The following is a 14,496-nucleotide window of genomic DNA, read 5'->3' as shown; positions in this document are numbered from 1 at the left end:
TGACACCCTCTTGTGGCCTTGAAAGGGACCAGGAACACATGCAACATACTTGCACACACGCAGGCAAAACACCAACACACACACACACACACACACACACACACAAACACACACACACTAAATATATATTTTTTTAAATAAAAGTTGAGGATTTGAGAAGCTGGGTCAAAGTAACTGCTTCCAAGTGTCCTGTCAGAAGTTTGCACCCTGTGGGCAAGTCTCATGGCTCAATTTTCTTATCAAGGAAACGGCACCAGTAACTTCAACTCTGGCTCACTTAGTCGTTCTCAGGGACCCCAATTCCTAGAACAGAAATATCACAGCCAAATAGTGGAGTGATTAATAAACATGGCTATTAAAGCCCCCATTACTTCTATATGATTCTTCAGTTCAAATTTCTGAGCCCATGCAGAAACTGAAGGAACAAAAGGGAGAATTGAAATAGTACAAAATGTTATTAAGGAGCCTGGGCTGGGCATGTGTTTGTAATCCTAGCTCTTAGGTGGTGGAGGCAGAGGGATTGGGAATTCTAGGTCAGCCTTACTAGGATGAGTTCCAGGTTGGCCTGGGCTACAACCCAATCTCAAAAATAAAACCAACCAACAGCCACTAAAAAGCTACAGTAACAACGTGCCTAGTAACACATTTAAAGAGACGTCTATATTGCCACGTCTAATATTATAGATTCTTATCTTTTGCTCAAAGAAGACATACATTATTTCCCTATATTGCCAAGTCTAACATTATAGATTCTTATCTTCTGTTCAAAGAGGAAATACATTATTCCCAATAGCAGTGAATGTATGGCAGACGATTTCACTAGATTAAAATTGGTAGCACCTAATGTTTTTAATGAGTGATATAGTAAGTAGTTCTCCAACTCAGGGCATTTGAAGTTTAATTCAGACCTTGGGAAACAAAGGAGGGGTAAAGATTAAGAACAAAACAAACTAGTGGTAAACATTCGATTTCTGAAGAAGAAAGCTCCCAATTTTTTGAGTATTGCAAAGTATCACATATGTTTGTGAAATCTGTTGGGAAAAAAATAAAGTAAAGGAAAAAAAACAGCTGTGTGGAAAGGTAAAGGCAATGGGAAATACTAAACTTACTCCTTAAACTGAGCATGCGTTTCAATTTCTGGGGACGTCTGCCTTCAGAGCAGGGCTAGGATTTAAATTTTGGGAAAAGGGCAGAGGTTTGTCTTCTTGTTTTTTTTTTTTTTTTAAAGGCTGAAGTGTTTTTTCAGAAGCAGCAGTCTCATCCTGGCACTCAGGAGGAAAGTAGAAGGTACCTTCAGTTCCCCATCAAATTCTTCTGGAGAAAGGCTAATTGGTGAGGTGGGAATCGACTCCATTGTTCCCGAGAGGACACCTTGGGTGTGAACAGCAAGGGCAGGCCATATCGCTCACCCTAGGTGCTCTTCAGTTTAGACCATCCCTCTGGGAAAGCCGGGTGAGCATTATTTTTCTTACACGAAGCTCTCTGCATGCCGTCAGTACTCTTTAGGACCTCAGGGAAACCCGAGCGTTTCTGGCTTTAGGACCCAGGAACTCTGAGGCAGCCTGGCTTTAGATGTCTTGGACCACAGCACCACCTACTTATAGAAGCATCCCGAGCCTTAGCTTGTCTGCATCTCCATCGGAAAGTGCGCTGGCTACATCCCTTCGGCCTCCGGGCAGTGTTCTGTCTCCCTTAGCTCAGGCAGCGAGAAACTTCAGCTGCGAAGTGGTGGTGGAGAGAGCCCTGGGAGCAGCGACTGGACCCGGACACCAAGAAGAGAGTGGACGCGCCCCTCGACTAGGAATCGCTCTCGCAGGCGGAGACCCAGCATCTCAGCGCCTGCGGTCGCGCTTGCCCGGCCGCGCGCTTTTGCTAGGCGCCGCCAGCCCCGAGGACCCTCGGGGTCCGCGGACCCTTCTGCAGCCGGCGGAATCCTAAAGCTGCCAAGAGCTCCCGGCGGGTGTCCGCAAACTTTTTCCGAGCCCACGTGCTGACCAAACAGCCCGGCTCGCTTCCAGAGCCTGGCATGGAGCGCCGCGCCTAGGCACGCCGTGCAGCCCGAGAGACGCGAGCGCACGGTAGGCGATCTACACCTGGTGCTGGGGCGCTGGGATAGCCCATCCGGGGAGCGAAAGGCTTCAGAGCGCCCCTTGAAAGCCCTGCGCTCGGCTGCTTCTAGAGCGCCTTTCCTTCTGCAGAGCTCGCACAACGCCCTTTCTCCAGGGTCAGAAGGCAGTGCTCCGCAGAGGTTGCTAATTCACTGATTGTAATCACCTTCCTCTCCAAGTCTCCTGCAGCTGTGCCATCTGCGTTAAACTGCTGCGTGGATCGTGCCAGTGAGTTCGCGTCCTCCCTCCCTCCTTTCTTTAAACTAAGAGGCGCGAAGGTGCAGGTACCTCCTCCGGGTTCTCTCAGTCCTCCACCCACCCAGCTTCTCTTTTCCTCCTCTCCCAGGTTCACCGTGGAGGGAGAGATGCTCATCGAGCCAAATTGATCATTGCAGCCGCAGGGCAGTGACATCTGTCTCTAAGTCCTCCCTAGGAGCGCGACCCGCACTGTCTCCTTCCAGGAGCCCGTCATTTCCTCGACTTTTGAGAGGTGTCTCTCCCCAGCCCGACCGTCCAGATGCGTTTTTGCCTCTTCTCATTTGCCCTCATCATTCTGAACTGTATGGATTACAGCCAGTGCCAAGGCAACCGATGGAGACGCAATAAGCGAGGTGGGTCGCGCTCGGCTGAAGGTGCGTGGAGTTCCTGAGTGGGTGGGAGTGCTTATTCACATTTAGGCTTTAGGGACTCGAGGGACAGGACTGTGCTCTGCACCCCAGTTTTTGTGTGGGCTACCACTGACCATTCTCAGGGTCACAGAACTCCACAGAAAGCTTCCTTCTGTCCCTAGTGGGTGCGATGGGACCTTAGAAGCATTGGGAGCTTGATGTGCTGGGCTTCCCTCCCGCAAGCGCCCAGGGATTTATCATGTGGTTCACAGTCTGTGCCACCTCTCCTGAACTCTTCTTTGGATCACATTTCTTATGTGGCACCATTTTTCTAGTTTTCTCCTTTTGTCTTCTTAATCATCTTCCTTGAAGTCCAAGTGTCTTTAATTTCCCGACCCACGTGTGCCCTAAATCCTGCTCCAGATAATTTTAGACATGGTCTGGCGTGTGTGTGTGTGTGTGTGTGTGTGTGTGGAGGGGGTGTTGTTGGGGAGAAATGTCAAGTTGCATGGGAGAACCTGAGTTGCGGAGAAAAAAAAAAGCTACACTGTTCCACTTTTCCGGAACCCTAGCAGAGATGGGAATTTAATGAATTAAGTAGCGACTCCTACTCTGGCTTTCTCAGGGAGTTCTCCCCTACAGCGTGAATGTTTGTTACAAATAAGCCCACATTGCCCTGTTTGTTTTCTCAAAAGCGGCAGTTTCTGGGAAGGGTTTTGTACTCAATGAGATTCATGTGAGTCTTTTTAAATGCTAGCTTCTCCATCCATCACTTGTGTGAAGGGTGAAGGCAGATGGAAGCCTCCAGAAAGATTTCAGAGAATTCAACTTTAGTGTGCACATATTTCTGGACTCCTGTCTTCCAGTCTTACTGGGGAGGGGCAGCTAAACCAAGGGCATTTTTTGAGCCAGACACAATGAAGTTTTCTGTAGCGACGTAAACACGTACAGCATCACACAGACATAGCGTTGAAGTACTAGCACAGGGCCCTTTGTTAGCACCTGAGGAGAGTCAGTTGTCTGACCACCAATTTGGTCTTTTTACACTGATAGAGTTTGTCATGAGGCTTGGAGACCTTGGCTTTGTTTTTCCAGGCTATAAACGACTCTGATGGGATAAAGACTCTGGCCCTGAAGCTAGTTTTGGAGGGATCAGTGCTGTTGTTGACATTTTGAGGGGGCATTAAGCTTTCCTCATGAGCTGAAGAGCTTGGCCTATTCCAGAGCAAAACTTCACGTCATCCATGGTGTGTGACAATCAACGAACTAGTGTTTTTTAATTTGCTACATGTCTCTGGCTTATTATAAAGAACACATATATCCACCCCAGTCTTTTTTTTTTTTCTGCATCATTTCTGACATTTGAGGAATGTTTCTTTATTTCAGAGGTTACTACATATAAAACATCATGGAGAAAGTCCTCTTCAAAAGCTGGGAGAGTTTGATGTTGCTACCCAACTTTGAAAAGTGACTCTTTATCTCTTCTCACCTCTTCCAACAGGACCCTTTCTCCATGCCATTATGTTTTCAGGTGTTGTTTGGCAGATGTGGCAATACTTATATCATTATTACTATTATTATTATTATTATTATTATTATTATTATTATTATTATTATATTGTGGTCTGCAGTGTTTGGAGAAGCTATGTCTGCTTTAAAAAAAAACTGGAACTGAAATCAATTTTGTTGAAAATACAAAAGCTCATAAAGTTTGCAAAATACAGAAGTACCTAAAACTCCTTAGCACATTCCTGACTATTACATGACTTGGACTTCTGATTCCCACTGCTGGCCCCTGTGCTTGCGTGCAGAAGAATTAGGGGCATTGTCTGAGATACAGTGTGGAGATGCTGCTGAGTGGAGAATGGTATCACAGCACTCCTGCGGCCAGGAGCGATACTGCATGCCTTTATTTCTCCTGTAGGGCCATCTCCCAGGCTCTGTGCCTGTGCTTTCCTTCTTGCGTGTCTGAATCACATCCTATTTTGTTTTCAGAGCTTGCTTTCGAAAAAAATCTCTTGCAGCTATTGCCATCTATAGTCCCAAGCTCTGACATTTAAAAACCCACTTAGAAAGTGTGCAGGGGTAATGTGTGCCAGAGCAACCTTGTCATTTCCTAAAGTTTGAAGGCTTTCATGTACATGTCAATGGGTATGGCTGTTTCAAAAAGTGTCTATCAAAGTATGTTTCTGGCTTTCTCTCCCTCAACAGATGTCTCTTCCTGAATCCCAAGTTTATGCCTGAAATAACTACAGTTTTTAAAGTGACCATACTATCTGTGCCAACAAAGGGTGCACTGTGTTTTTAATTAAAAGTGGAACTACTTAAAGGACTGGCTAGACAGCGCAGGGTCATAGTAGCTTTTCTGCCCTGCAAGGAAGCTTAAGGGACTGTATTGTGAGCATATTGAAATGAATAGAGATCTAACTCAAGTTGTGTGAATTGTCCCTCCTCACAAACTTAAGCTGCTTTTAATTGATCTCATGTCCACTGATTGATCCTATACCAATTGTTGTGCATACCAAACAATTGGCTTTTCCAAAGGAGATTGATTTAAATTAAGGTTTGGTGTTTTTTCTTTCTTTCTTTCTTTTTTTCTTTTTCTTTCTTTCTTTTTTTTTTTTTTTTTTTTTTTTTTTTTTTTGTGAATGCCTGTCTACCAGCCAAATCGTGTCAATACTGACAGTTGACATGTTAGAGCCTATTGTGGTATCAACATTTCCCCTTGCTCCTTTGTTTTGTATAGTGGCAGTTAAATATTACCTTCTAGGAAAAAAGTGATTACTACTTTAAAAAAAAAAAGGTGCTGTAGCATAAAAGATGAGTTATTTCCTTGGCTTTGTGCTCTGATGCAGGCAGGCAGCAATGGCACCAGGATTGGTTAGGCTTGCCCCTGGGACCTGATTTTCTTTTTTTCTTTTCTTTTTTTTTTTTATTCCATCTGCAAATAATCAAACCTTCACTGTGGCATATTCTCAGAACTTCTTTGGCATTATGTTTAGTCTGCTCCATGATCTCAGATGCTCCTTAATATCATTTTCTTAATGAAATAAAATCCTTGGCAGAGATCAGATCATTTAGTCAGTTAAAATCAATTGCATCCAGTCTGAAATAGAGAGCAAATGTATCCTTTAGCCCCACGTTTTATTCCAAAGATAACCAGAGGATTGAGAAAATAAAATTTCAACCTCGTCAACTTTCGGGCAAAACTATCTCATGAAGACCGTCATAGACTTCGGCTGAGCTTTCTCCCTTTATTTCATAAAAGTGCATTTAATGGTCCCTAATAGGGCCCAGCTGAAACAATTTTATTAATTAGGCACAAACACAGTGGTAAGAATGCCTATCCTTGTAGAAGGGACACACATGCTGATATTTGGGGAGACTGATTGGCAACTCATGTTTCGTCTCCATGGTAACTGCTCACAGTTGTTAGCCCCTTCCTCTTCACTTAGTAAAACAGTTCCTACAAGCTACTGTTAACCACCACTATCTGTCTAGAGTTCTTGTGAGTAAACTGCATTCATAAATGGGTGTTGTTTTTTGTTTAGCTGTATTTACTTACTTTATCATAAGCCACGTTTTTTAGCTTAATTATCGAAAATGTAAAATATAACTTTATTATGGTTTCATAGAATTTTCCAAGTTTGGACTATGGTGGCCATGGCAGAGTCAGGGGTGTGCATAGAGAAGAGATTTCTTGAGGAAGCTCTTGAGAGCAACCAGGCTTCCGGACCTGTAACTGGTGTGGCTGGTGGGTGTGGCACTCCAAGTGCTGTTGCTTGTAACCTTTTCTCTCAGAGGCTTCCAGCAGTCCTCCATCCATAACCGCTTGTGCTCACAAAATTACTTTTGGCTTCTTCTACAAAAATGGTTTGTTTATCACAAATGGTGTGGTGTTTCTGGAAGCTGAGGTTGGAGAAAAAGACAAACAGTTTCTCTTTAACTGCACAGAGCTAAATTAGTTTGTCATTTATAGTTTAATGAAGAGATGTAAAGGTATTTGTTTTCCATAAGTACTTTTTAATAATGGCTTATTTCTTCCAGTATCCTTTCAAAAATACAAACTAGCACATGGAACATATTAACCTACACTTAAAAGCTTCAAAATACATTTTGTATGTATGCTTGCTTTTTTTTTAAGTTCCCAAGTAGTTCAGAAAAGTTGATGTGATGTTTAACTTTCAAAATAAACATGTTCTTTTTTTCCTTCTCTTTTCTTTTCTCCCACCCCCAACCCCCATCCTCATTGGCTGCTTTTGCTTCCAGCATTATTGCATCATTTTTTCTGGCCAGAGTTTTAACCAGTACAAGGAGGTCAGGAGATTGCTGAGCTCAGACCAACATCTTATTTGCCACTGACACTTGGAAGGGAGTCAGAATAGGTGACGTTCTCCTAGCCTTCCATTTAATTCTGGCTTACTTTATCTGCTCTTCAAACAAAGCCCAAGTAGCATCTAATATTGCAGCAATCACAAGTTAGAAATGACACTTCTCATTACTTAATGCAAACCTACCTCCTGATTTATTCAGGGACTGGCCAGTTCATAGATTATCCAGGCTATTTATTCTTTTATTTCTTTTATTCCAACTGACTGCCTTTAAATCTCTTTTCCTCTTTTTGGATACAGTCACTCTTATCCCTCCAAGTCCAGGAAATAGATAACAGACAAATCTTTTGCTATAATGCTTGATCTGTTAATCTCTGCTGAAAAGAAGTGCTAAGCTTTGGGATGATGAAGACGTTTAAATTTTTGGTACTTTTCAGGGTGTCTTTAGGGCCATTATCCTGCCTTCTCCTTATCCAGAGCAAATCAAGGACTAATCACAAGGGGAGGGCCATATTATGGTTTCAGCTGAAACAAATGTACCAGATGATAGTTATGGTCTTAAAATGCATATAACACACACATTTTATATATATATATATATATATATATATATATATATATATATATATATATATACACATACATATATACACACACATGCATATATCATAATGAAGGTGTCTATAGATGCATATTTTTTGTGTGTGAAGAGAGTACAGTAGAAAAGGTTCTATAATGGAGATTTAGCTTTTTAGAACTAAAATGATATTTTTGCTCATTTTCCCCCTTGTCTTTCATTTCCTTTTGCTTTTCTTTTAGGATGTAAAGATTAGGACCATGGTAGGGTGATGAGATGAGGCTGTTATTTCTTGCTAAGTCCAGTGTTGCCTCTCTTCTCTCCTCTGGAACCTTCCTTCCCATCAGAGTTTTTAGGTATTCTGCACTGCTGCTAGGTATTCTGCACTGTTTTGATTTATTTTTTAGTTAACATACACAATAAATAGCTTTGTTATGGCCTTTCCACACACATATGTCATTATACTTTGTTCATCTCAAATCTCTCTCACTGACCTTTCACTTCTTATCCTGTCTTGCTGGCCACCTACTTCTTCTCATAAGTGACTGCTCTGTCACAGGTCACATGTATTCCTTTGCTTTCTCTTGTTAAGTCACCTCTCTTATCATAATTACTTTCCAATCTTCTTCCCTTTTCTTCGTTTTCTTCTCCTGCTTGCTCTGCTTGGTCATCTTGGGGGCATCATTCACTTTGCAATTGGTTACAGTCTGGCTTCTAATTCCATCCTTTTTCTGAAAGGATTTTCTATCCAAGATTATTGGTCTTCACTTTTACAGTAGTTTTCTTTAATAGCAAAACAGAAGTTAGTTGTTGAAGTTATCTTTTAAAAATAACTTTATAATAGGCCAGGCAGTGGTGATGCAGACCTTTAATCCTAGCACTCCAGAGGTTGAGGCAGGAGGATATCTGTCAGTTCAAGGACAGCCTGGTCTTTGAAGCTAGTTCAAGGACAGCCAGGGCTACACGGAGAAACCCTGTCTCAAAAAACCAAGCATTCAAACAACCATTCACAACCAACCAAACAAATAACTTTATAAAATGATTTTATGTGTATGTATGGGTGTTTTGCCTATATGTATGTTTGTGTACCACATATGTAACTGGTGCCTAGGACCTGGTGACCAAGAATGCAGATCCTCTGAGACTGAGTTACAGACAGTTGTGAGCAGCCATGTGGGTGCTAGCAATTGAGCTCGGGTCCTGTAGAAAAGCAGCCAGTACTCTTAACTACTGAGTCATCTTGACAGTCTGGAGAAAAGTTTTCTGGATGGCCATTTGTACTCTGTGTTTCCTGATGGTCTCACTTTGATCTCCCGTACTCATCCCTCAGGCGATAACCTATTCTTTTTCCTAGTGCGGGCTAAATCCTCTGTCCAGTGACACCAGGTTTTAGTTCCCGTTTTCTATACACCCCTGTTTGTTGGTTCTTATTGACAATAGATGGTACCTCTTATTTATTTACCTTTATTCGCTTTATCTTCCTTCCATAGCTTTTCTTTAACTCTTACTTCCATAACCAGGCTTAACTTTAGTTCTTAGCTTTTCATTTTTGGCTTCAGATTACAGCACACTCAGACTTCTCAACAACTACTGATACTTGGGTGGATGTTTTATGCAAACTTGGTCTTGACAACTTATTTCCTCCTCATGGCTCTCTCCTGGATATGTGCCTTTGCTTGTGTTCCTGGTTTCAGTCATGGGGTTTCTGTGTGTTAAAACTGTGAGCTTTGCTCTTGTTTTGATATTTCTTCTGCTGTCTAAAATTGTATCAGTTCAATTGAACAGTTGAAGCTAAACTTTACTGTAGAATATGCCTTAGATATATCTATGTTTTGTGAGTGTATCTTTTCCATTTCCAAGCATATTTCCTATCTTGGACATCATAGCCTCCTTATCTAACAGCTTTATGCTTTCTATACCTCAGCCCTTTAGAACGCTGCCATGTGCACCATTTGCAGACACAGATCTACTCATATTATTTGCCCACAAACCCCAAACACTCCAGTCATTGTCCTACCCACAAAGGGTAGCATCTCTTTATATGGTAGTCAGTGTTCTCACCTTCTGATTGAAATATGTTCCTAACCTCCTCCCAGCCTACTAAAGCATCACATAGTTAAACTCCATCAGGCTACTTCACTTTCTTTATTAAAATGCTACATTAGCCAGTTAAAATACCATTGCTTTTGATGACCTTCCTGGAAGTACCTGTTCATCTTTTCTAAGGCCCGGTGACATTATACCTATTTAATTTCATAGCGTTACATGATAATTCTCAATGGACAATACCTATGGTACTGCCATCTTGACAATCCTTGTTCCCCAAAGAGTCTTTCCTACACAACAAATAGATATTGAGTAGATTTCATTGTCCCTAGGAAATTTTGGTGACTTAAAATTTACAGTGTTTTATACATACTTCAAATTTTAGTGCTTAACTGCCTATTGTTGCCTCACTGTTTACTCTGGATGTCTATGAACGTTCCCAGTCAGCACATGCATATGGATCCAGGTGCCTACCTGTCATTCAAGTGATAGTTTGATTGTTTCTTAAGTGGCTTTTGACTTGGGGACAAGGTAGGGAAACACCTGAGGCAGGCATGCCTATATTTCAAAAACCACCTCTTTAGAGAAAGGGGCAACAATGGACTTGTGCACTCTGGTTACTTTATTCATATGAATGAAGAAATTATTGAGGAGAAAGTAATTGAAAGATATGCACTTTCTTAAAAGGCATTCATACTAATACACTAGATAAATTACTGCAAGAAAATTTAATCTTTATTTTGGTACTTGTGACTTTGATATAATACATTCCTACAATCATAGCTCAGAGAGACACAGGTATGCTCATGTATTTATGAAGTCAAATTCCTTTGTAGATGCAAAGAGGCTACATGGGGTGTGATTATATAGTTCCTCTCAGAATTCTGGTATTTCATTGCTGCATGGGGGTGGGGCTTGCTTCATAAGGATGGAGAGCTGCTTAGTAAGATAATAGGTGAACTGTAAAGTGAATTGTTAAGAACTGAATGGGTATAATGAGACGCTAACACTTCAGACTCAGTCAGCATTTATTGTTATATAAATATTTGCAAAAAATAGAAATAAATTTTAATTTTGATCCAGAAGGTTTGGAGACTGTTATTAGTCTCAAAATGTCTTATACCTCATAATTACACTAATAAAGAACTGGGATTAAATAATTGGAAGTAAAGGTTGGAGAAATTAAGGGACCATAAATATATTATAATAAAAACTTGAAAAATTGGTATGTTTTCACCAATCTGATACATGAATTATAGCAACTTCTTATTTCTAATGCATGAAGAGCCAGAACTTGTGACCATGAACATAAGAATACACTTGGGTTTGCATTTGTCTTACACATAGACTTCTAGTGGCAGGTATTTGGGGATATGCACACATTATAATCAGAATAATCAATAAAGAGTAGAGAAACCTATTAAAATATGTTTACTTCTTTACTCTAAAATGTAGTTGAACAAATTGGAGATAGTTTTTCTTATATTGTCATTTGAGGAAAATATTTATAGTTTACCTGAAGTCACTCTATTTTAATGATATATGGGTAAAAGGAATACTTGCCAAGGAGACTTTTTCTTGCTCAGCACATTTCCATTGAGCAGAGGTGATAAATTTGGGATTCAGGAGAGGGGCAACAGCTTTTGTATGCTTCCTGAAATGAAAAACAACACTGTTTCCTTTGGGGAAGGGAAGGCAATGTAGATCTAGGCCTTTCCCTAAAGTGTCCAGGTAGTACTCGCTTCAATTCTTTCCTTTAATAGTTTAAGAAATGTTGGTTAATTGAATAGTGGAGAAACCTTAATGAACACAGTATCTAATAGCTGCTTCAAAGCGATGCAAATTTTGTTTTCTAAAAGCTTTTATTCCTGTGTGGGGTTTCAGTCATTCTCTAGGGCACATCTACCATAAGGCCACAGCAGAAGCCACAGCAAATAATTACTTTGGCATAGTCCTTTTCCTTAATGATAATAGTTCACCTTTCTAGTAGCAAAGACCTCCTTTAGAGAACACACCTCTTTCAAAATACCCCTTTCACCTAGTTACATAAAGACAAGAAATAGTGCCTCACAGAAAAGTCTAGTTCCTATTCCATGGATATGAGATGCCCATGATGCTGTCAAGTTTCCATGGTCTTCAGTTATGCACATATGCTAATTTGTATGTCAGTTGTACCACTGTTGTGTGTCAGCTTCTGGTATACAAAAAGTAAGACTTAAAGAAGGCTATTCCTTCCTGATGAAACAACATTGAAACGATCACAGTTAACACATTTGGATTTAAAAAAATGATAATTGATAATTCTACATAACATCTAGAGAGCTTATACAATATAATAAATGTAAGAGAATTTGCTAAAACCTCAAAGAATCTAATTTCATCCCAGGAACAAGGTACATCTATCTACCTATCCATTCTGTCTACAGCAAGATAGTTATGATATAAAATTCTGTTATAATTTTCAGGCAGCAATTTGGATCACCAGGTTGTAACAATATGAGCATATGCATCAAACTCTCAGTCTACAGAATGCTGAGAGCCAGGGTTTGTTACTCGTGCATTCTGGGATGGTGTGCTGAGACTAGGTCCCAATTTCTGCATCAACCCACTAAAAGATTTTTTTTGTACCACAGTGGCTTTTGTCTCCTACCTGTTGCTGAGAAAACACAACTTGTGAATCAAACCACCTCAGCAATTAAGATGTATAGACCAATAGAGGGCACACTCTGCATTCTTTTCCTGCTTGGTTCCTAAGGTTCTGCAGGATCTGTACCTATTTGCTGCCTTGGCAGCTCTGCTCTCTCCACTGATAATGTGATTATCTTGATGCCATTAGCTAGAGGAATGAAAGCAGCGAGTACTTAAAGCTTTAACTCTTCCCAAGCACTTTGGCTTGGGTTCTTCATCTTCTTTCCAGAAACAAACCTTACAGTTTTAATGCCTGTGACATGGATATTAAAGTTGGAATTTGTCCTGGTTTGCAGTTAAACACCAGCTTCTGTACCCTATTAGAGAAATGTTAATTTAAAATTATTATTTAAATGTTTCCCATTAAAGTGCATGCTTAAAAGTGTAAGACATTGATAAAGTTTGGAGTCACTTAAAGGACTCCAAATGCTCAATTCTCTTTAATCTTTATAGATGGATCTATTGCACATGAACAGTTACCCTTCGTATGTTACTGCTTGCAAATGGTCATCTAATCTTAACATGAAAATATAACATTTACCCTTTTCAAAAGGTGTACTTTCCCCATCTTTTGTAATAAAATGTAAGTCATAGTTTAAAATCTATTACTTCATTCTTCTTCTTCTTACATGTATTCTAACACTGCTTTCTTGTACTCAAAGCTGGCCTGTAATGTGCAAGGATTTATGTGATGTCAGTGTTAACTTGCATAGTAGCTACCCCCACCTCCTTTTTGTACAAGACTTTGAAGCCCAACTTGGCTTTGTCCCACTGGGATGTCCAATCTGCTCTCTCCATGAGGATTAATTGAATCATAGTGCAGTATATATCCTGTGATTGAATGACACATCTTATATACACCCCCCCCAGATAGATCCCTTTGAGATAACTATGTTTGTTATTCTCAGCTATTCCATGGGCATTGATGGTTATTGAATGCCCTGCTTTGTCTCAGACATGCTTGCTGAAGGTACAGTTAACTCCGGAGAATTTCAGTCAAGGCTCCCAGTTCTCATACCTAAGGAGGCCCTAAAATGAAGCAGTCTTGTTCTTCGGTGTGTGTGTGTGTGTTAATAGATAAATAATTATTTAATTATTTAATAATTATTAAATATTTAATTATTGAAAAATTAAAGCTAAGTTTTGGCACTTTTTTGTTGATGTTTTAAAGGTACCTTCTCTCTTACATATGCATCCCCTCACTTTGTATGTGCGTGTATGCTTAAAGTCAGGCTTATAGGGTACTGTGAGGGGCTTTTACATGCTAGTTCTGGACTATAATGGGACTATGATAAGTTAGATGAATGGAATGAATGAACTTGCTCAAATTTTCTGTTTCTTCAAGGACCGTGCTATCTACCTAATGATGGAGAGAAGGTAGAATTATTCTTTCTGTAGCTTTTCTTTCACTTGATATCTGTTGCTACCCACCTATTCCAGCATAGCATGGTGGAGAAACTTTGCTGGAGTCAGGAGACCACCTAAATAGGACAAATGAAACAAAACAACAACAAAACCCCACTGATGTCTATAAAGTGGACATTTGACAGTTTCCCAAATCACTCTTAGTGGGTTGGTTGAGGTTAGTGTATTGTGGTTTTGGGAAGGAATGTTTGACCATTCCTAACGGCGAGTCATGCCATAGTCAGTATGACTCTTGATGGAATCCTGCCAATTATGAATGACTGTTTACTTTCCTTTAAGACATGTTATCTGAGAATTCATAGAAAGCTGGAAAACTTGTAGATTGGACTTCAGTGTGATCTACTTGCTCCTTTATATAAAAGAGAATTAATCTTCTGTGGGTACATCTCTACCTGTGTACCAAGCACTCAAATTTGGTTAAATTCAGAGAGAAAAGTTTGAAGCAATTAAGGGGATAGTTCTAGGAAAAAGAAGAGCAGAGTCAAGACGGTCATCTCTAGTTGCATGAGGCTCATCAAGTGGGAAGAGAATTTAAATTCCTCTACTCATGCGTGAATATAACATTAAAGTTACATTAGGCATAAGGAGGAAGAGGAATGTTTATATTTAGAAAACTATCCATTAAACAAAATAGAAAACTTCCCATTAATTATAGAGACACTTAAACATGCTGACTTTAGAATTTGCTCTTGCCAAGCAACAGGGACCCTTAT

The 14,496-nt window shown here is 40.3% G+C and overlaps 1 protein-coding gene across 7 annotated transcripts in view; it reads left to right on the top strand.

Moving 5' to 3' along the window:
• The first annotated feature begins 855 nt into the window (after positions 1-855).
• Rspo2 (R-spondin 2) overlaps positions 856-14,496 on the top strand; it is a 150,807-nt gene continuing 137,166 nt past the window's right edge. For 2 of the 7 annotated variants that reach the window (XM_011245609.2, XM_011245607.2), the window contains exons 1-2: positions 856-2,078; positions 2,455-2,740. In XM_011245609.2, the coding sequence (XP_011243911.1) occupies positions 2,626-2,740 (115 nt within the window). In that variant the 5' untranslated portion in view covers positions 856-2,078; positions 2,455-2,625. Of the gene's footprint in view, positions 2,337-2,454; positions 2,741-14,496 lie in introns of all 7 variants that reach the window. The other 5 variants (XM_017316596.2, XM_030248538.1, NM_001357956.1 and 2 more) reach the window with 5 other exon arrangements.

Source organism: Mus musculus, chromosome 15, assembly GCF_000001635.26.
Source record: "Mus musculus strain C57BL/6J chromosome 15, GRCm38.p6 C57BL/6J".
In the NCBI taxonomy this organism is placed as follows: domain Eukaryota; kingdom Metazoa; phylum Chordata; class Mammalia; order Rodentia; family Muridae; genus Mus; species Mus musculus.
The sequence above is the reverse complement of the archived record's forward strand: the minus strand, read 5'-3'. Positions and strand labels throughout refer to the sequence as shown.